The 22,792-nt window shown below is 41.0% G+C and overlaps 1 protein-coding gene across 2 annotated transcripts in view; it reads left to right on the plus strand.

Annotated features, from left to right (window-relative positions):
* FAM107B (family with sequence similarity 107 member B) overlaps window positions 1–22,792 on the plus strand; it is a 63,135-nt gene that overhangs the window by 36,971 nt on the left and 3,372 nt on the right. For both annotated transcript variants that reach the window (XM_075081544.1, XM_075081543.1), the window contains 2 exons: window positions 16,793–16,976; window positions 21,074–21,227. In XM_075081544.1, the coding sequence (XP_074937645.1) occupies window positions 16,849–16,976; window positions 21,074–21,227 (282 nt within the window). In that variant the 5' untranslated portion in view covers window positions 16,793–16,848. The remainder of the gene's footprint in view (window positions 1–16,792; window positions 16,977–21,073; window positions 21,228–22,792) is intronic.

A 22,792-nucleotide genomic window follows, 5' to 3' on the forward strand; every position in this document is an offset into this window, starting at 1 on the left:
TTTGAAAGACCTTCAGAGGTTTTCTCTAAAATGGATGTCAGCACCCTCTAGCAATGGAAGTACCCCCCGAGGGGAGGTTAAAGAACTCTGAAATTGTACAATCTCTTTTACCCCCTAGGAGCCTGTGCTCTAGCTTCTACGGACGTTTCCATTTTGTCTCTGCTGGAAACAACTAAAAAGTTTCTTAACCTCTCTACTAGTGGGGCTGGTACTTCTGATGGTGGGCAGGCACATTTGCTGGCACGCACTTTACTAAGCTCGTTACTGCTGTCTTACAAAGTTCGTCCATTGACCTCTAAAAGTTTGAAGTCTTACTGTTATTTTTTAATTACTGTGTGGATTTAACTGAACATTGTTCTCCTGGAAGCATGGGTTTTCAATGGTAGTAAATGTTTATGTTGAATAGAAGCCATAGTAAAACACTGAACGCAGTAGGATGCGGATCAAAATTAATTTGCAGACATATACTTCCTGAATCAAAATCTGCGCTCCTGTACAACCACAACGCCTTATTGTTTGTTCCACCAGGCCTCAAGGTGTATGTTTAATTAGGTGTGTCTGTGAGAAGGAAATAGCTCTTGAAAGAAGAGGGTGTTTAACCCGAAACTGTGGAGTTGTTAGCTTAGCTTACATGCAAGATGATGCCATGTTGGTGGACTCTCATGGAGGTGACTTGTCACCCTGTTCAAAGACACATAATATTGCATCTCATGCAGCCTGACTTTGCAGCAAACAGGTTAGTAGTGCTGGCAAGGTGAGGTTTGGGGATGAAGGTGGCAACTGACATCTTTTTTCGCTGGAAAATCTAAACCAGAGAATTAAAAAAAAATGTAGTCAGAATATTACCGTTGTAGGAAGGACAACTTGAGGGTCATGTCTCTCTGGAGGGGCACAACACTGGCTGAGGGCAGTCAATGGTAAAATTTCCAAAAGTTTTCCTATTTTGTAGCCCCAAAGCCCACTGGCTTCCAGGAAGATCTAGGATATAAAATGGGGGTAATGATCCCTGTGTAGACTGGAAGCTTGTGGAGCATAATGACTCTCTCAAGTGTGTGTGGAGTGTGAAGTTGCTTTAATTTTGGGTTTAATTGTTGTTCATAAAATAAATGTATAATACGAGCTCTAATAGAACTCGAATAATAATGGTTGAAACCTTGTCATTTCAGCCTTTTGTAACTCCTTCCTCGTATCATGAAAGATGAAGGAGCTGGGATTTTTTCTTTGACAGCGTCCTTGATAGAGGTATTTCACTTCTCCACTTGCACATTTTAGTCTGATCTTAATTGTTACTGGGATTCTAACCTTTTCCTACGAATTGTACTGCTTTGTCTATGGGGCTGAAGTGGTACGATTCTTCGCACTAGTTGTGTTCATGCTGGTACAGCTGTTCCCAGTCTGGAATAACTTTGCTTCATACTGATACAGATAGACCCGTGTGCTGATTTTCACTAGTATATTGCACTGGTAGAAGTTACACAATCCCAGCTGCCAGTCTTTGGCTTCTCTGGGGGTTTTGCATCCTTGCAGGGCCTGTTTGTTCATGCAAGTGCAGCAGGAGCTGATCACTGTTACAGAATTTCTCAAAAGCAGCTGACTTGGGACTGGCTGGAGGAAACTGTTTTCAGCTGGAAAGATTCTGAAGAGGCATGTCTGGTTGAGCTAACCCCATGTTCAAACCATGTTCACCATGTTCAAACACTTACCAGTTGTAGTTTGGTGCCATTGGTACCTGTGAAGTTGCTGCTCTCAGCAGTGCTGGAAAGGTGTAGGTGAGAGAACAAGAAGTATTAACGATATATCTCTGCAGGGGAATTCTCCTGGATGACTTTTGATAGCCTGTTCGCTTTCATAACCAAATGCATTTCTAAACTGGAAGTGGATCCTGCTGCTGTCTGGCAGTAAAAAAATGGTGCTGTTGTGTTTCTGTACAGCTTTTCCAATTGCTTTATTGGGATCAATGTTAAAGCAGGTGGGACGACATCCTCTGTGCAGGCTGGCTGCTGGGTTCAGCGTAGTGTGTAGGAATCCTGTGTTCATAACATCGTATGTCTTGATGCTATGAAAAAGGCTGGCTTGTTAACATTCATGTTAAAGGATGACTACTAACATTCTCTTGATGAAATGGGATTTAACTGTAGCAAACTTTTGCTGTAATCTTAAACACTAATGTATGTGGTAAACTCACGTTGGTGTAGTGGCTGAAGATCCAGTATTTACACCCTGCTGAGCACTGAGACGGTTGAGGAGTACATGCTGTTTTAAAGAAGACAGATTTTGATAAATGGGTCTCTGTCTTATTACTAACATGCTCGAGAAGAACGCGCTGTATTCGTCAGTGGGATAGGAAAGCCCTCAGGCTCCCAGCTCTCATTCCAGCTTTTCAGTGTGGGTCTTCATCTTGGAGTCGTTTCTCAGAACATATTTACTAGCACAACTTTAAAAAGTGTGTGTTTAATGTGTCTTTTTTTTTTTGTTTTGAGATGATAAATGCATAGACAAATAACAAAAAATAAAACACTAGAGACTTTGCTAATAATTTGGGAAGGAAGAAATTCATAAAAATAGGCTTGGGGTGAGAACAATGTCGGTCCTTCAGGCATAAGAATCATAAATCCCTCGCCTTTCTTTCGCAGCACCAAGAAGTTCACAGCCTGTGTGTTATTAACTCTAACATATTTTCTAAATTTTCTACTGTGTATCTGTTAATCTATAACTTTTTAGCTTATTTTAAGAATCATCAATTTAATTTTCTAAACTTCATTCAGCAAATTACCTACTTGGATTTTGCCTCTTGATTCTAAAACAAGCATTTGTTCCATCGTAAAAGAGAGTGGTTAACATGAAATGGCTTCAAGACTTTTGACAAAACTCTGCCTATAATAGAACAAAGCATAGTGTTGTTGTAATTTATGATGTTTCTTACTGATCTGCTCATCCAAAAAAGCATGTTTTGTGTTCTCAGCATTTGGTATCTGACATGTTGTCTTGTGCTGACAACCACAGCCTGTTCCAGATTAATTTAGGCCTCAGTGACTTGCTCAGCATCACAAATCCAGCTTTTGGTAGAGCTGAGAATAGAGCTTCTCTCTTCTGTTGTGACTCGGTTCCTCACTGTAATTACAGGACAGCTTTCCTGCTGAATGAACGAGCCTCTGTTGTGACCAAGCCCATTATAATGAACAGGTCCCACTTTATATTTTGATGAATTCCCCTTGCTTGGTAATTTTTTTTTTTGCAGTTTTAAAACATAATTCCTCAGTGAATCATGGAAAAAACATGATTGTCTAGTTAAAAATAAAGAAGCAGATGTTAATTTTCTGCTTTGGCAATCTGGAGTTCTTCACTAATTGTTAAGCAATCAGGTTGAGAAAGTGATTGTGTCGTAAGACAAACTGTGATGGATGTAGGGACTTGAGCAACTTGGGTTAAAATGTTTGAAAGTGTTGTGGTTGGTTTCTTTTACTCGGATTTATGGGGCTAGTAACAGGTCAAGAATTTACAGTAAAGGAAAGGGGTTATTTGCACCTCCTATTTTTTAGAAATTGTGTTCACATTTGCAGACCACCTTTCCTGTAGGGAGGCGTAACCCGAGGAATCAAGAATGCATGAGATAGCTACAAAAACACCAATTCCCCTTTCACCCTTCATCACAAAGACAGTTCCTGTCCTTCTAATAAGTCCATAATGTCTTTGTAGGTTACACAGTCATAAAGAAAACTAGTAATTAATTTAGTGATAGGAAACACAAAAGGCAGTGCTCCCTGGGACGTGACATGGTGCGATGTGTTCACTGGAGTGCTGAGTATTCACCCATGACCGTTTGTTGGAGTGTCTTCTGATTGCAAAACAGAGGTGTGCTTTTTAAAACAACATGTGTGTGTGGGGGGGTCATATAGGCTAGCTGGTGTTTTAATTACTTTTTTTTTTGGTGTTTGTTTTTTTTTAAATAGCCCATTTAGCTACTGGAGGAGAGCAGGAAGAGAACCGCGGAAACACCTCTTGCCGTTTCTTCCTTCCTTCTACAAACATATGAGACAGTAAGATGATGTCTTGCTGGGGACACCACATGGTGACATTTTTAAGGAGTCCTTAACATGCAGTTTATTTCCAACATATAAAGTTTGCTGGTCTGAAAGTTTCCCTCTTGGTTGCAGGCCCAGCAGGTGCTAAGTAACCTGCGAGTTGCCTGTTTGGCAGAGGAACAATGAACAGGGCTGGCTTTGGGCATAGAGAGGTGCAGCTGGCAGTTGGGTGTTATGATTGCCTGTCAATAGGTGTTCATCATATTAATTAAGCTGCTGTTGTTAAAACTGGAGCTCGGGGCAGCTTTTCAGCCTGCCTGTTGTGAAGTAAGCCGAGTCACCTGTGAAATGGTGTTAATAAGAGGGCTCCAAGGCTTGTGAGAAGGCTTTTTTCAAACCCTTTTCAGGCTGACAGCACCCTCTTTCAGGAAGAGACATGGCGCTCTGGTTGTCTATATGTGAACGACAAATGGCATTCTTTTCTCTGGAAGCTCTCTATGGTGCTTTCTTGAACCTTGACTAGCAAGAGCCAAGCTGTGACCTAATACTTCTTTTGTTCCTCAGCTGCAGGCATCTAATGACAACGACTTTCAGCCCCTTTCTTGGCTCTACACGAGTCTTGCTTTGCAGCCCTTTGGTTTTTAGTTGCTGTAAGGTTTTTCTCCTTTTTTTGAGCATGAAGAGCCAAGAACATGCACATTTTATTTTCCTTTATAAGACCATTGTAAAACTAGTGTGTGACTTTCTGGGATGCAGGTGGTTTGTTTTACCAGTTTGATGGAGATCCCTGTAGTGCCTTAAGAGGACTTAAGAGGACTACTGAGGTTTTTTTGCTTGTTCAACTTAGGCACTTAAGAGTTCTTCCAGTTCAAGTCCAGCTCAATTCCACTTCTGTAGTACATAAAGCAAGCGAGGTGTCCTTTCAAAAGCCCCGGAGAAGGACGCGAGGAGCAAAGCTGAGCAGTCCTAACTCCAGTGGCATGGCTGGCCCCCTTCATGAGTGCTGCTGAGGAAGGACAGTCTGAGACTTTCCTCCAGGTGGTCTGTCAAGCAGAAAGGTAACAATTGTAGGAAATTCCTTTCCTGCCACCAGCTCACAAGCTCAACAAACAATCCCTTTGTGGAGAGACTGGGTTCATCCCTCTAGTTTCTTATCTTTCTTTGTTAACTACTTGGAATTTGTTGAGCAGTTCCTTTCTGGAGGGATTAGAGTGGTGGTCTGTTTCTCCCTTCCTGAACCGCTTCAAGCCTTTCTAAGAAAACCCAAAAAAGATGAAGTAGCAAACGTCCTAGAAATAGTCCCATTGTCACTATACATGACTTAATTTCTTCTGCCAGAGTATAAGCTAAAATCTCCCCTGTGTACATGCTAAGCTTGTGTGACTGCTTTTGTTTTAGGTCTTGACATTCTGTGCTCTTCATTCCAGGGAGGCTAAAAGGCCAAAGGCAACTCAGTCGTGTGAGCAACACATCAATATACTGTTCAGAAAGAGGCATGTTTCTTTAGAAAACAGCGCCCCTCCATCTGAGAAGCAGGGCAGGCTGTGTTATCCTTTTATGTGCAGCATACTGACTGATACTCAGCCCTGTCCTGGTGTCAGAGCTTCATGATTTATGAGGCTGCAGTAGAAGCTGCTGATTGTAGCTGCTCATAAGGAGCATGTAAAGTGTCACCAGCTTTGACAGATGTGACCCAGTGTCCACTTTTTTCCAATATTTGTTTTCTGTAAATTTTTTTTTCAGAACTCACATTTCTTCCATCAAATTGTTGAAGAAACTTACCTAACATTATATTAGGTCAAGATGTTCTTTGGATATATCATGAGAAGATGATGCTCCACTAAGTGTGCTGTGGTGTGTTGCGTTCTTCACAGGGCTCCCATTGATCGCTGTTGCAGTTTAATATCTTCATGTATATCGGGCTTGGCTGTCCTAAACCCATATGGTGTATGCCCTCTATACTTTTGCAGGAGGCTTGTTCTGGCTGACATACATTCTTACACCCACTTCTTCCTTTTAAACCCATTAGGGCATTGTGACTTTAACCAAAGGCACAAGTAGGGTGTGGAAGAACCTTCTCTTTAGTTTCTTGCTCTGCCTCACTTTTGGAAGATTAGGTCATCAATTTTACTGGTCTCCTTTTGCCTTTAGGTCTTTTCTTCCTTGCCTTTGTAGTGGTGTCCTTTTCAACTGAGTTGCAGTGAGGAGCCACATACCTAAAACGTACCTCTGCCAGCTGAGAGTGGATAAAACAGATCTGGGCAAGGAAGGGTGTCTCTTTGGACACAGTGCAGGCTGGAATGTTGATGTAGCTGCCTGAGCCAGGACTAACTCCTTGAAGTGAAGGTTTTATTTCTTTCCTGTGAGTAAGATGGAAGTGTGCTAGCTTGGAGTAGCAATAGGCTTAAGAAAACTATTTGTTTCCTTTTCTCTGTTTCTAAGAAAGGATACTCCTTGTGTTAAGAAATTGAAGCAGAAGCTGGATGCTTGCTCTGAGTCGTTTGCCACTGAAGAGAGAAGAAAAATAGCAATCTTTAAATCTTTACTAGTGCAGATATTTTTGTCTTTTTTTTTTTTTTTTTCCTTCTTAGGAGAGGGGTTTCTTCCTAGAAAAGGGAACTTGAGTTGTTGAGTTGGCAGGTAATTGATGTGTATCAGCCTGGTCTGAAGAAGTGCTTAACTTTTACATAACTACCTATGAATACATTTAGGAAGCTGGCAAGCTGCAGTGGACTGTGTGTTTTTCATTATGTCAGTGTTTTTAAATTTGTTGAAAACTGGCTTCTTTTATGTATGGTAGAATTCCTTTTAAGTTGTCATTCAGAAACATCCGGAGGGGAGGTGGGACAGCACAGCAGATCCTGCGGTAACTCCAGGCAGGATGCTGGTGTGCCCTAAGGAACAGCACGTGGCGCAAAGCGAAATCTGGAGGTTCACCAGCCCCACTATGCTCTGACTGACAAGACTCTGGGATTTACAGCACTGGTGTAACTTAGGCAGCATGTGAAATACTGAGCTCGCTTAGTCTCATTTTTGCTGCTGTAGCTACTAAATACATAATTACCCGATTAATGCAGAGACTTTCATCTTCAGACCCCCTTGCAAACACTCAGTAATTGCATTTATAGATTTATAAATTTGTAAAATTAGAGGGGATAATTATGACCCTGTAATTTAGTTTCTCTATGCAATTGAACCATTTTTGATTTCCTACCACAAATCTTTTACTAAATCTAGGGTTTTATTCCCCTCACTTCAGAAGCATGTGCCTTATTTTAGGAATTTGTTTTCTAGCTCTGATCTCCAGACATTGAAATTTTTCAAGCCATTGTTGGGCTTGCTGCTTTTAGGACAATAAGGCTGGTCTTAATCTCCACTTTCTAAAAAATAAAATGAGCAGAGCTTTTAGAACTGACTCTACAGGGCACATTCTCCAGTTCATAAATGTTGCCCTTCCATCTGCTTTTTAATATCCTATTTTCTTTATAAATAAGAAAAGTGTTTGCTATGCCAGTCATGTTTATGTGGGTGCCAAGTATTGTGTCACATATCGAAGATCATTTTACCCTTTTTTGGTTTATATCTGGCATAGACTTCTGCCCCACTGAATAGTTACCAGGATCCTCCATTGTCGTCGTCAGCATCATAGCATCCAGAAGAGCATTTCTGTTCAGAGAGCATGACCTACACTCTGTTGTTCCTGGATCTTCCTTGGCCTCACTGGGGCACACGTTGCTTTCTCACCTACTCGCCAGACCTTAGTGACCAAAATGCAGAACAAGTGCAGAAACAACCACCATCGATGTGTTTCTCTCTTCCCTGGAAGAATCTTACTGAAGTCTCTAAACTAGAGTTTAAGAGTATTCAAGATTTACCAGTCTCCTTTTAAGCATCTCAACTCAGATGCTTGAAATGTTTCTGCTCTCCCAATTAGTAACAAGCTGCTGGCTGCTCTGGATTTCCCCCTGTCCCTCACAAATACACCTCTTCAGTATTAAACCTTTTACAGAAGAACCACTGTCTTCTAATGCTGATGTTTTCAGAAATAGAATGTCTTAGAAGTAAGACTTTCTTCTAAAGTGGTGTGGGATTTAGCTTGTTTGCTCTTAAGGTTAGTGGGTTTGTAAATAAACATGGATTTGGGTCATCCCCCTTCTCCCCCTGCCACTTTTTCTACTCTTCCTGTCTGCAGGAAGTCCTTTACCACTGGGTGACACTGTTTGATAGTTCTTAACATTTGCACAGTGAAGCCCTGAAGAAACTGTCCTCTGACTCGTTGGACTTCTGATTTTGAATCAAGGCTCGGTTTTCATACAAAATCCCATGTTTTACTGTAGTTAAATTTGATTGAACCAAAGCTGCCCTGATTTTTAATTTAGTGGTCCAAACTGGCTGGTCTAAAACACTGACAGTGCACTGTGGCTGCGAGGAGTATAAACTGATTTTGTTTTTCTAGTCTTAACATCTCTTTAAAAAAATGCATCATTTCACAATCGCATATGGCTCACTGTTGACCCATGTATAAATAAATTGCTGGTTACCTTTTGGGATTAATCTAGTTGCAAACTGTGCTGTGGCGGGTATTTCCTAGGAGGCATAATTTCAATGGTTTTCTCCTGAAAGTCATGTTCACTGTGGTGTAATAATTACCTGTGTAGTGTATTGGTGAAAGCCAGATGTATATTCAGTTGCATGCCTTTGCTAGTCATGTTTTATTCCTTTCAAATGAATGACATTAGATGAGATGGAGGGGAGGGGGTGTGTGCATGACATGCTGTTGTTCTGCAGGAAGAAAGCAATATGATTACTAAGGGCCTTTTTGATGAGAGGTGTCCAAAACTGCAGGCCTTCTCCTTGCCATCAGAATGGCTTTCCGCGTCCCCAACGGTGTGTAGGGATTTCAGTAATCACAAGGACCTGAGCAAAATGAGTATGGAGAATATAAAGTCCGTAATAAACATGCAGGACTTTGGGGGAAAAGAAATGATGTAAAATGCATAGTTTGCTTAATTTGCCATTAGTCTCAGATTGGAACCATGGTGTTAGTGGGTGAGCATAGGCCAGGATTTACAGAAGGTGGGAGCTGTTCACAGTATCCTAGTCTTGTGTGTCTTTCTGACCGCTGCCTGTATTAAAAATTAGATGCTAGGTAGTTTGTTGCTGGGAAAGTCTTTATCTGAGTTTTGCCTGTGTCTGTCAAAAAGGGGACTCAGTGATGGTGAATTAAGGTGAACGACGGTCTCCATCTCCTCCTTCCCTCTCAACATTCTTAAAAGCCCCCCTTTTGTGGAGACCTCCTGTGGCAGTAGGAGAGGCGAGGCACTTTCTTTCTCTCTTCATCCACCTCTAGTTACACAGCTGCATTGATACCTCCTCAGTGTTTTAACTGGGCAAGAGAAGAAACGCAGCTATGGAGAGCTGGTAACTTTCAGCTGGTTTCAAAGTCAGTGGCAGAGAGCTTCATCACAGATCCTGCAGCCCAAGGGAAGGTTCTCTTGTATTAATCCAAATTCTGTTCCTTGGTCCTGGTGATTTTAGTGGATGGTGAGACTATTCTTAAAGCTGTTTATGTCTTTCTGCTTCTCTTCTCCAAGTAGACTAGAGACCAAGAAGGACCAGCTCTTCTGTCATCACCAGCATTGCTCTTTAGCCCTCAGCCTCTGGGGGCATCTAGGCTCTTCCCTTAGCACCCAAGACCTGACTGAACTTCAAAGCACAGGAACAGAGGCTGCCTGGTGGTGTTTAAATTGAATGAGAGCCATTTGCTTTGCATTTGGGAGAATCATAAGTGTGGAGCACTGCCCCAAACCTTGCACTCTCTCCTAAAAGGTGTCAGTGCCAAAGCAAACATCTTTAAAATGACCCTCTTTCTTCTGTTTTCACATCTACTTGCATGTTTTATCTGTGCTTTGTTGACTTTACGCTCTCAGCAGTACTTAAGAAAATGAGCATTAACTGGATTTCCTAGAGATTTTGAGTGGTTTAGTTCATTTTAATGTCCTCTGAAGTGACAACAGGAACAGCTCCAGAAGCCAGCGAGCCCTCCTTCTTTCCATATCCTTGACATGATGGAGATGGCTTTGGGCTGCCCTGGTTAAAATGAGCACACCCTTGTTCCCGAGAGAAGCCTACATGGTCTTTTGGCAGGCATGCAATTAATGATCCATTAACTGATGATACCCAGTGTAGGGAAGTTAAACTGTTCTGGCATAGTATGGACAGAAGTTTTTCAGTCTTCTTACATCTTTTTGTCTGCTGGGATGTGAAGATTTTTAAAGTGCGTAACAAGAAGCAGTGAGATTGGCCTTTCAGAAGCTCATGGTGATTTCTGAGATGCTCTTCACTTGTGTGTGTGTGAGCTGGGGCACGCAGGCATGAAATAACCTGCCTAAGATCAGTAAGGCAAGGCTGGAGCCATAATCAAAAGCCAGTTGCCTGCCAAAGGGTGTAAGAGTCCGACGGTCTTAATTTTATCTGAAGAATCATGATGCAGTAAGTAATCTGGTAACAGGATGATATTCAATGAGGGATTCCTGTGGCACAGTAGGTACATGCTGCCCTAAATATGTTTGATTTTGAGGCAGGTAAAGACAGTCTCCTTTTCTGATCTAGAAGCAAAATTCTTCCCACTTCTTGGGGGAAGTGGCAGCCTTTTGCATGAGGAGCTGGGAGGAATTGCAGCCGCCAGGACCTCTCCGGTCCTTCCCTCTGTCTCCACAGGCAGTCTGGCTGTGTTTTGCTGTGATCAAACCCCATTATCCCTTTCAGCTGTGAAAGATGGTGTGAATGAGAGCAAAACTCTTTGGACAGTTGTTGGCTTAAGCATCTTGCCTGGGAAGAGTAGTTTGTATTCTGTTTTCAGGAACTCTTACTTTGAATTAAAGGGTAAGCTGTGGGAAGTTATTAATGATATCTATAATCAAGGATTAATCAAGTAAATCTCTCTGGTCAAGTGCCTCTTACTGCACTGAGAGTGTATAGATAAAAATGGTAGCGGTGGTGAGCTTTCATGTGCAAACAGTGCTGAGATGGTGCCTGGAAAGCATACTCTGCATTTATGTAGGTCTTTTGCTTTGCACCCGGGCTGGCCTATGCGAGGCAGTGCTGGCTGTGTAATGTCTGAGCAGAGACATGCTGGAGAATTTTTATTCTGATTCCTCTCAAAATCGGAAGGGGGAGAGTAAAACCATATTTCTTCTCAAAGAATGCCTTTGGGTTACTTGTAACAAACCACAAGTCTATGTGGTAGTTTAAAGAGCTAAAACTGTAAGTCTTAAAAAATAGCATTTGATGGTTTACAATACAGCTCAGAACAGATGTTAAAGCTTTTTCAAGAATAAAATCTTACTTCAGGAGGTGTTCAGTGCTCGAGCTAATGCATCTGTGGAAGATATTAATTCAAGAATTTAGTAAGGCAAAAAGGAAACCACGTGAATTTAACGTTAATGTAACTTCTGGATCCTGGAGTAGTCTATTATTTTGATGTTCATTGATATTTTTAGGCATTTATCTGCTTTTTAAGGGGCTTAAACTCTCCCTCTGCTTTCACAACTGGAAGTAATTGTGGGAATCATTTGAAGGGTAAAAATGCCATATATACATATAGTAATATAAATACATGGTGTCTCACAGGAATTTTTGTATTCAGGTTCCACATGTAGAGGGTGATTTCTGGTGTGAGGAATACCAGATAGAAAACAAATGCAATTCTCTGAATGCCATATAAACACAAGGGCTTCTTTGGCATAGACTTCCCTTTCTTGTAGAAGCCATGGGAGCCCTGATATAGCAAAAGCTCTGGCAGCTGCTGAATCTTTAACCTGATGTTGTTAAGATCTACTTCAAATCTGTTAAAAACACTAGTGGCTGGCTGTAGCTCTCTTTGCACGTGTGTTTCCAGTGTTACTACCATTAAGGGACTTCTGCTGAAAAAGTGCTGCTATAGGTAGAATGAAAAATAAATTACATTGGAAGCAAACGTGTCTGTTGGACATGTTCCCCCAGCTGTAACTTGCATGCTTCTGGCATGCCCCGGTTCAGTTGTACCTATTCAATGTGATCACCTTGAAGAGTCTCTTCTCCCTGAATTTACTTGTGCTCCAAGGAAAATAAATGAGATAATGGCAAGTATGTGACCACTTGGTCTTGGCTCTCCAAGAATGAGGTACCAGTATGGAACTTCTTGATTGCGCTAAGAGCATCTTTGTATCTGAAAATGTGAAACTTCTGTCTGGGAGGATACTTGAAGTAATTTTTATAGAGACATTTTCTTTGTCTAGTGAGATATTGAAATTGCTTTGCAGTTCCTTTTGAGGAGTTAAAATTCCTCTTCCAAGCAGGATCCCCAATCTCTTCTTTCCGGATGAAAGTCCGTGTGTACATAAGTCATGGACAAAGTCTGAGAGAGTTACTCAGGCTGGAGTAGATGGGGTAGATAAATACTTTTGTGCTGCTTGTGCAGCATCAGCTAATTCAACAATTGCACTGGGGAAGCATCTGCCAAATTAGTGGGCGTATTAAAATTGGGCCAAGCTCAGATAAAACATCCCCCAAAACCAAATCTTTACTTTGTTTTGAAGCAAGGTAACAGGGAGACACAGAAATGGACTGTGCATTCTCAATTGATTACGTAACAGTAGATGGTTAAAAGGAGCCTCTTGGGTGCTCTTAAGGCAGCATATTCCTGCTAAGTGATTATCGGATTATTCTCCTCCCACTGTTGCACCTTGTGATGATCTGAAAGAGGCTTTATGGGTTGTAACTTTTGTGGTGATGAGCACTAGCACTTGTGGATTTAATATTTTTTTAATTGCTATTGCTTGAAAATTGATTAAACTTTGTTTAAGGACTTTTAAGGGATTCTGTCATTGAGCTTGACTGGTTTATTGGTGTGAGCCTGAATCTCTGAATGAAACTCAGGGGCTACACTGCCAGCTCTCTTCCTGTCTGCCTGTGTGTGGTGAATCCTTTATGCCTTAGTTTCCTTTTTATGTGAAACTTGCCTGTGCTGTTGTAAATGTTTACTTTGAAAGGGTGTGGGTAGAAATGACAGTATCTTCATTGTATTGTTTGTGTATACTATTACACAGTGACTCTGCAGGACTGGGTTGGTGGCCTCCAGCCAGACTGAGGTTTGCAAAGTGTGTGAGGGGATTCACTGAGTGGGGACTGGGTGCCCTGTTTTGCTGGCTCCATTTGGAAATTCTAGCTGAAACAATTTACAGCTTAATCACACATGGAAAGCGTCTTCTGTTCCCAAGGGAGTTTTATTCATTCAAGTTTGCTACTAGTAGAGTTCGTGTTACATTACGAAACCAGGATTCCTGACCTCTGAGTTGAATACATGTTTTTAAAAATAGAAATGGGACAGAAGAAAGAAGAATAAATAGACTTCATTTTAAGGACTTGCCACAAGCAAATCTACAGGCTGCAAAATATTACATCAAACTGTCTGAGAAATGATTGAATCAAATTCTTTTTCAGGGGCTCATACTAAAAAAACAGTACCTTGTTTATGATAGGCAGTTGTAGGGTAATTCTGCATTTTTCATCTTCGCCTAAGCTAACAGAAGACTGGTCTTGAAGCAGCAGCAGGTTATTTTCAGGTTTACTTTAATGGAGAGCTGTTGATGATAAATAGCTTGTAGAAGACTTGCAGTCCCATCAGTGCAACAGAGCTGATAGATTAGTACAGAAAAATACTTACAGAGCAGGTTTATTTTGGGTGGAGGCTGGATATGTAACATTTGAGTTGTTTTAGTTGTGATAAGCCTGATGTGAACACTGAGGAAGTATAAATCCTGTCCTTATTTACAAAAACAACCAACCAAAAAAAAAACCCGAAACCAAAACCAGAAAAACCCTGTAGCTAGTTTATTCAATGTCTATGGTAAAGAGCACAGACTTCCATGCACTTTTTATTAATGGCATGGTGCTACATGGTATACATTGAGAAGTATGCTGCAGTTTGCATTCTTTGAGGGGGTGGGCTTTTTTTTATATGGCATGCAATTAAACAGCAAGGGATTTGAGATAGGAGATCAATGAAGGACCACTGAGATGGGCTGGGGGCCAGGGCGCAGGAGCTGTGGCAGAGGCCGAGGGGCCTGTTGGGCTCAGCCCAGAGCAGAGGCAGGGTTAGGGGGACCTAACAGCAGCCCCCTGTGCCTGGGAGGAACCTACCAAGAAGATGGAGCCAGGCTCTTCACTGTGGTGCGTGGCTAGAGGGTGAGAGGCAGGAGGCATGGACTGAAACAAGAGATTCATATAGGTGTGAGGAAAAACTTCACCATGAAGGTAGGTGAGTAGGGTTGCCCACAGAGGCTGTGCAGCCTTGGAGAGTTTCAGGACCTTACCTCAGGGTAAAGTCCTGAGCAACCTGGTCTGATCTCAGCTGTTCCTGCTCTCAGCAGGAGGTTGGGTTAGAAATCTTTCAAGTTTCTTCTAACCTCAGTTTTCCAATGATCCTATATATTTTGCACGTGTTCGCTGGTTCCCTGACTGAAGCAAGAAGGACTCTGAAGGGGTGAAGTATTTTTGTTGCATGATCAATGTTAGTAAGAGGTTTATGTCATGCACAGCAATATACTTATATAGGTGTGAACTGTGGGCAATTTCTATATTAGTTTCAGAGGTCCCTGTGAGAACTAGCACCCCCAGAGAGTTCAAAACCACTACATATATTCTTGCCTTGAAAAACTAATGCAGGGGCCACCCTGAGAGCAGCTCACACTAGTAAGCTGTTTCTCTTTGGATTTGCTCTGTGCAAACTTGGGGTGTGAGAAGTAGCACCAGTGAAGCAGAATTCACATCATCCATGCAGACAAAGAAGCTGAAAGGGCTGTGCTGGATATATTGGACACATTCAAAGCCAGAGTGGCTTCCCTGCACCTGCTGAAAACTTGGTCCTGTTGTTTTGCTTCTTCATCTGTAAGTGCACATGCAGCCCAAGTAAGATGAAGTTGGTACTGTTCAGTATTCATGTACTGATGTTGTTAGTGGAAATCATAGAATCGTTTAGGGAAAAGACCTTTAAGATCATCGAGTCCAGCCGCAAAACCAACACTGCCAAGTCCGCCACATCCTGAGCACCACATCTACATGACTTTTAAACACCTCCAGGGATGGTGACTCAACCACTTCCCTGGGCAGCCTGTTCCAGTGCTTGACAACCCTTTCGGTGAAGAAATTTTTTCTAATATCCAACCTAAACCTCCCCTCGCGCAACTTGAAGCTATTTCCTCTTGTCCTATCACTTGTTACTTGGGAGAAGAGACCAATGCCCACCTTGCTACAACCTCCTTACAGGTAGCTGTAGAGAGCGATAAGGTCTCCCCTCAGCCTCCTCTTCTCCAGACTAAACACCCCCAGCTCCCTCAGCTGCTCCTCATATGACTTGTTCTCCAGACCCTTCACGAGCTTTGTTGCCCTCCTTTGGATACGCTCCAGCACCTCAGTGTCCTTCTTGTAGTCAAGCGGATTTTGAATCAGACCCTTTGAGCAACAGTGAGATTCCTAATGAAACAAAATAGGGATTGAACTGAGACTGAACTTAGACAGGTTTTGCAGGCCATGGGGTGAGAGAGGGAGGGAAGGGCTGGTAAGAGTGGGATCTAAATTAAAGTGCATATTCAGCTTTTGCTGGAAAGTATGTGGCAAATTCCAGTGATTCTCTGATTTGTTTCATAGCCCTGTACCGTACAATGTGCAGCATTCAGCTGTTCTGCCAGTCAGGCTAATGGAGGTCTCTCGCCTTTCCTTTCATGTCCCATTGATTCATCTCTAAAACCACATGCTGTGAGATTATTTTTGGGGGTCTCTTTGAGGGGCCAGTGTTTCATCAAACTGATAATTGCAGCGTGCCAGGTTCTGCGTGCAGGTTTCCACGACAGCAAATGGAGGCAGAATTGCTCTGAATGTGCTTTGTTTCAAATGCTGAACTTTTTGTGACTGACGCTTTTTTAATGGACAGGGGTATGAATGGTCATGTATAAATTATTTGAAAACTATAGTTTACTTGTCAGCTGTTGATTAGAAGTGTTGTGATTTGGTGTATAGATGCGTCTTCTATAGCAGAATAGGAAAATGCCACATTTCTAGATTATATGAATCATCAAGACTTCATTGCCTTCAGATCAGTGGATATTTGTGGATTTTCACTGGGTGAAATATGGCCTTTAAGAAACAACCTCACCCAACTTTTTCTCGTCTACCTTTCCACTCAAAAATCTGTCCCCCATCCCAACAATTGCAGATCTGGCTATTTCCATGTGGAAGGTTTTGCTTAGTACAGTACAGTTCAGGGCTTATCCAGAGAAGGTGTTTTCCCCATAGCTGGCATGATACTGATGGCAGAAGATGACACTCTGTATGGTTTTGGTACACATTTATAGTGTTTAATATAGTCAGTATTTAAAATGTCTTTAGGGTCTCAGTATTGCTGATCTAAAAATGTTTCGTCTGAGTAGGCTTGTTAAAATCAACAGGGCTCTTCACACTCTTAACCTAGATTATTTGTTTAGTTCTTAAAATGGGGGGAGTCTGCATTTCCAAGCCCATGGATGAAGGCTGCTGGAGATGACATAGTTATAAAATTGCTGACTTTAAAAAAGTGTTACTGGTGTTTGCTCTGAGAGCCTTTATTTACTACAGAAAAATTAATCTAGGAAAAGCATAACTGTTACCAATGTAATATGCTGGCTTTATGTTTTGATACATCTTTAAAAGGCCTTTCAGTGTAGATTTACTGCAGTTTTTCCCTGGTTTTACAGATATTGTGAATAAGGAGACTGTACCCAAAGATACATATCCCATTCCAAGAAAGATTATGGCTGAACCAGACTACATAGATGATGACAATCCTGAATTAATTAGACCTCAAAAATTAATTAATCCTGTGAAGTCATCCCGGAATCATCAAGATCTCCACAGAGAGCTGCTCATGAATCAAAAAAGGTAAGAGTCTAAAAATCGCTTGTGCCATCCTCCCACACGAAACACACAGCTTGAATTTTAGTTGCATCGACATGATGTTTTACCCAAACCCAGCAGACACTTTTTGTTGATTCAGATCTTGTAGATGAAAAGTCTCTGATTCTTAACTGTGGCATTTATTTCTGTATGAATTTCAGTTGCTCTGCAGAAGCTTGCTGTAAAAGACTTCTCGCTTTGTTTTTGTGTCTACTCACAAAGGCTCTGTTTCCAGAGGAAGCAGTTTAGTTCTCCCCTATCACATTTCATATTGGTTACCTGGGCACTGTAATTTTCCTTAAGCGCTTAAATTTATCAAGCATTTGACAAAATTTGCTATTACCAGCAGGATGATAAAATCTTTGGGCTTTCACCATTCCTGGGACACTGAGTTTATGGGGCCACTTTTAAATCAAAGAAATCATATATTTTATTTCACATTAAATCGTTCTCTGCTTACTTGATCTTTCTTGCAATGCAGTGTGATAGTCTGGTGCCTGCTCTGCTGCTGCACAAGAGTTTCTTTGTATGTTATGCAAATCCTGCTTCCTTCATTCTGGGATGGGATGGGATACACAGCTGTTGCTCTATGTATTGTTTTAAAGATGTAAATAACTGGAACTTGATTTTGCCAACTTCAGAGACACAGACACTTGGCCAAGAGATAGCTGACATTCTGTTATTAAATCTCTTCAGTGACGAAGGACTCATTTAGAAAGCACAGTAAGAAAAGAGCCACCAGACCACACAGTGGAAGAAAAGCCACCAAGCCTGCCAGGGTTCTTCCATTTAAACAAACAGAAACTAACTACTTTATAAATTAGTGATTGGGTGCATTGCAGCCACCCAAAATGGACTTTCCAAAGGCAAGGTTGTGGGGATACACAAAACAGAAGTGGAAGAACAGTACTTCAGAGTGTGCTTGAGAATAAAGTTGCTGGTAGCAGCTATTCAGGCTTTTTGAGACTCAGGACCTTGATAAAGGAGAGGAGGAAGCTATTGCTTTGGCTACTCCGGCACAACTGGATTTGTCTATTTGGCAGGAAGTGTCACGTTATGAAAGTTTCTCTTTTTTTGTTTTTTTTTTTTTTCTCCCCTTCCCACCCTCCTCTCTCTTGTAGGGTAGTATTCTGAGGGGTGAAGGGGTCTTTTCTATGTGTAATAGCAAAATCCTCACAAGCGCTAGGCTTAGATACTTAATTCTAAATGAACTGCATACACAATACAGCATTTCTTTCGTGATGAAGTAGAAATGTTTTACAGAATGCCAGCTGAATTGGAAGAAACTGCCCTAAATAGGTGTTTGTCCTATTTTTCATTAATGGGATTAAACATCAAAGTCAGTTCCTAGCACCAAGAAGTTTATAGGCATTGAAGATAGATAGTTGAAGTTTCCTGACTTCTGATCTTATTCTGAAGGATGTGGAGGCTGCAATAAATTAAGGTGGTTTTTTTTTTTTCTTTTAAGTTTATAAAAGCATAAAGCACTTCTAAATAGTATGGAGTTCTTTTCTTCTAGGAGAATATCCTATTACACAGAGTCGTCGTATAGCTCTCAATACCCACTCTTCTGTTATTGTGATTTTGATTTGCTGCAGCTGTTAATTTTAGATTCTTATTTATTGGTGCAGAAATGAAATACTTTGAGGGTTTTCATCAGCAGAAAAACTGGTATTTTTGAGAAGAGGGTTAGTCTTCTGTGCTTTGTGCTACTGTACTAGCTCTGATATGAGGCTTTTCAGTAATACAGATACTAGACTTGTATTCAGCTTTGTTACTGCAAACTGCCATACATATGGAGGGCTTTTAGTGCTCTTACAGAAGTCTGCTTAACATGCACCTTAATTTATTGTGAAGACTCAGTGTAGGCACCAGCAGCTTCACTTTTTGACCAGTCAGCTCAGAATTTCTGGATCTTAGATGATATTAGCCAGTGCTGGTCTGATCACTCTCCATGCCTACTGTAAGCAGTGTCTCTTGGGTCTTGAACTATCAATGTAGTTATTTACTTGTAGAAATGGTAGGTTTTTTTGGGCAAACAGATCCAGGTAGTGCTACCTCAAGGCACTGGTTGCTTATCTTAAACTGTTTTTATTTATTAGGGTTTAACCTCAGCTCTGCAGAGTATTGGTCCTGTCCCTTCCAGAGGTTTTAACCTTATTGGCTCTAACTTGTGTTATAGCACACTTCGCTTACTCTATATCAAAGCTTTAGGATTTTTTATTTAACCAGAACAATCACCAGAAGGTGATACAAGACTCCCAGTTAATCCAGTAGCCACCTGTTTGTTGCTTTTCTTTCTTACCTAGGAGAGTGAAAATACAATTGACGTTACAGTTGTTCTGTTACAGATCTTACTACAAACCCCATTTGAGTAGGCTGAGGGATTGTATTTACTTCTGTCTTCTGTGGGTCCCCTTTATTATAGCTACAGCACATCTAAATCACTCTTGTGCCTCTGCCTTCTTATGGTGCAACTTTACTGAAAAAAGCAGGAACAAGTAACGTTACTTAGCAGCTTGCCTGTGGTTCGTAGCTGTCTTGCTAATTATCAGCATGGAAGTTTCCATTGATTCAGCTCTCACTGACCATGTAGCAGTAGTAGTAATAATAAAAAAATCACTGCAGCTTTTCTCTGCCTGACTTAAATTTTAAATGTTAAAATATAATTAAAATAGCATGAAACATAAAATATTAACACAAACTTGTAGCTTCTATTACATTCAGGCCATGAGATCTATTATGAGAAATAGGGAGCAGCATTTGGTGTTGCTAAATATTTGATTTTGCTGTTAGGGTATGTACAGGGATAGAGCGTTGCATAATATATGGAGTCATTCATAGATGTCACCATAAAATGGCATTTTAATGTATTATTGGACATGCTGTCGGATATGCATATTAGGGAAGAATTAGGCAACCACAGATGTATAGTAAGTAGGGAAGGGTAAAAAAAACCCAGCGCTTTCTGAAAGTTTATTTAGATGATTGCTTTTCTTAAAGTTGATGTAAGAATGGTTGGTGTTAACCTTAATGCTGGATGTTTTCACAGAATAGCCTTCCCAGGGAAGACAACAATAACGAAGGCAAATTTCGCATCTTTCTGCTCTGACTTAAGTGACACTAACAGCAATGGGGATACCTTCCAATTGTATCATAACAAATTTTGGAAACATCATAGCACAACAGAGATAAAAGAAATAGCTGAAGTCAGAGAAATAAGGAGGAATGAGTGTGTATCTCCGTGTGTGCCTGTAAATAAAGTCATGCATCTTCCCAGAGTCAGCTTTCTCATTTTAGGTAGTTGGCTTGGAAAGCAATTTGTGCTGAACAGACCTGAAACGTTCAGTTGATGTAGTGGCTAAAATCTTGCGAGAGGGAGAATCCTACAGCCTTTGTCTGGTCTCCAAGTTGACCACAACTTTTTTATTCTAGATCTTTGTTGTCTTAGCCTCTTTGAGGTTTTGAATATAGCCTGGGAGCCCTCACTGGAAATAGCTTTGCAGCCAGGCCGGGGTAAAGCACTCACACTTTCAGGAAGGACAGAATCCATGATTTCCAGGAGCAGTGTGACAAAATTCAGAGGGAGATCTCTTTTTAGTTCTGCCCATGCAAACTTCTATGGGCATAATACCCTGCATAGGACTCTCTGAACACAACCTCTCTGAGTTATCAGCCAGCAAGGGAAATCTCTTCGTCCAAAATTAGTTTCTATCTCTGCTACAGTCTTGATTTGTGATCTTTTTTTTTTTATCCATTCTGGAATTGAGAGAATAGAGGAAGACTAAAGATAGAAGTAAAAATAGTAAATTATCTGGGAAAAATATTAGCATGCATGTTAAAGGGAAATATCCTCACTAATAATATGGCTTAAATTTGGTTTAGGGTTTTGGTTAGAAACCAGGCATATGTCTGCATATTTTTTCCTTTTAATTAATCATTTATTTTCCAATGTATCTAAATAGGCAACTATTTGACTTTAGAAAACCTGCCTACAATTCTGTGTGAATTTCTGCTGATTAAAACTGATCTATCTTCCCTGTTTCCCCCACCACCCGCCACTTCTCCCGCTTATTTTGAAGGGGTCTTGCACCTCAGAACAAACCAGAGCTACAGAAGGTGATGGAGAAAAGGAAACGAGACCAAGTTATTAAACAACAAAAAGAAGAGGAAGCACAAAAAAAGAAATCAGACCTGGAAATAGAGCTACTGAAACGGCAGCAGAAACTGGAGCAGGTAAGATGGGGAATAACACTACCTTTACACATCCACATCTGAGCTAGTCGCCCGAGGCTGCCTTTGTAGACAAGAAAGAAGCATCCCCTGATTATTGGCACATTTCCTCTGATCAGATGCAGATATCGTTTTTAGGATGAGTCAAATCACGCTCTACAACTACCTATTTGTTGTCACCATATAGGGACTGCGTATGGCGTCTGCCTTTGGTCAAATGAATCCTGCACCAGAGAACAGGAATGTGTGTGGAGCACTGACCTTATTTAACCACTGAAACTGTGGTGAATTAGTCAACTTTTGTAGTCTAACTATTAAGAGATAATTGACTAAGAATGGCTGTTAGGCTAGAGTGCATCAAATCTGGATGCTTAATGAATACAAAAATCAACTGATTCTTTCTCCTGGGTTATGCAAGAAACTAGATCACTTTAAAAAGATCTTTTGTAAAACGTATGAGCCCGTTGGCATTTTCAAATGAAGGAAAAGATCCTCAGACCCTGAGAATGGAGATGATGTGCAGTTGGAGTTCATTGTGGTGAAGCTTACTGCTAGGCTCAGGGCCAGCCAAATGTCTCTGTGCCTCTTAAGGCACTTCATGTACCTGCGAAGAAATCTTTCTGCAAACACCTCATCAAAGAAGTCACTATACATCAAGCATTGTGTTTATTTTTAAATAAACAAATGCTTTAAAACAGTATCTTGTGGTTTTCTCAATGGAAATCATTTAGGTCAAATAACTACTCAGTTGAAAATGAGGTGTAATTTAATCATTATTTAGGTTTTGGGGGGTTATTATAGTTTTTTTATTAATTACGCTTAGAAATATTTTTGGAGGGAGAAAGCTATTGTATTTTTAAGTGTGTCATCCTGTCACTTTTCCTTTCTGCTCTTAAGGGCCCAGCTTCAGACAGTTCAGCTTGTGGGAAGACTTGATTGGAAACTGAGCCATCCAAGGACATATGTTAAATAGAAAATTCTGTTAGGAGAGGAAAAACCTGCCCATTGCAAACAATGTTGTGACTTTGTAAACATCATAGGAATGGCATTAATTGACAATACAACTCCTGGAGGAACATTATCATGATTTATTGTAACAAGACATGTCCCTTGCTAATGAACCAGAAACAAAAGAGATTATTTAGGTGAGCCGTACGTGGTCCCCATTAATCAGGGAGCTTTCTAAAGGGTTGTTTCTTCTTTTCTGCTGACTTATCTGCCTTCACTGAGGACTGATAAGCAATCTGTATTCTGTGCAATGTGTAAGCTGTGTTCAGTATGGGCACTGTATAGCCTTGGCCCGTAGAGCAGAGCATCTAACTGCACATGGTAATTTTGAGTGTCTGCATGGGCAGGAGCATCAACTAGGTTAAAAATGTCAGTGAATGGTCTCTCAGAAATGAACAGCTAAGGGCCTAGGAGGATTTTTATTTTTTCAATGTTTCTTGTGATAGACAAAACATACACCAAAACAGACTCAAGTGAGGTACAGAAATCCATACCTAGACACTCAGAAATAAATTCTGCAAGCGTGCTCAGTAGTAGCTGTTTGCATGTGTTCTCCCACA

The sequence above is a fragment of the Phalacrocorax aristotelis genome, chromosome 1 (assembly GCF_949628215.1).
Source record: "Phalacrocorax aristotelis chromosome 1, bGulAri2.1, whole genome shotgun sequence".
Classification (NCBI taxonomy): Eukaryota; Metazoa; Chordata; class Aves; order Suliformes; family Phalacrocoracidae; genus Phalacrocorax; species Phalacrocorax aristotelis.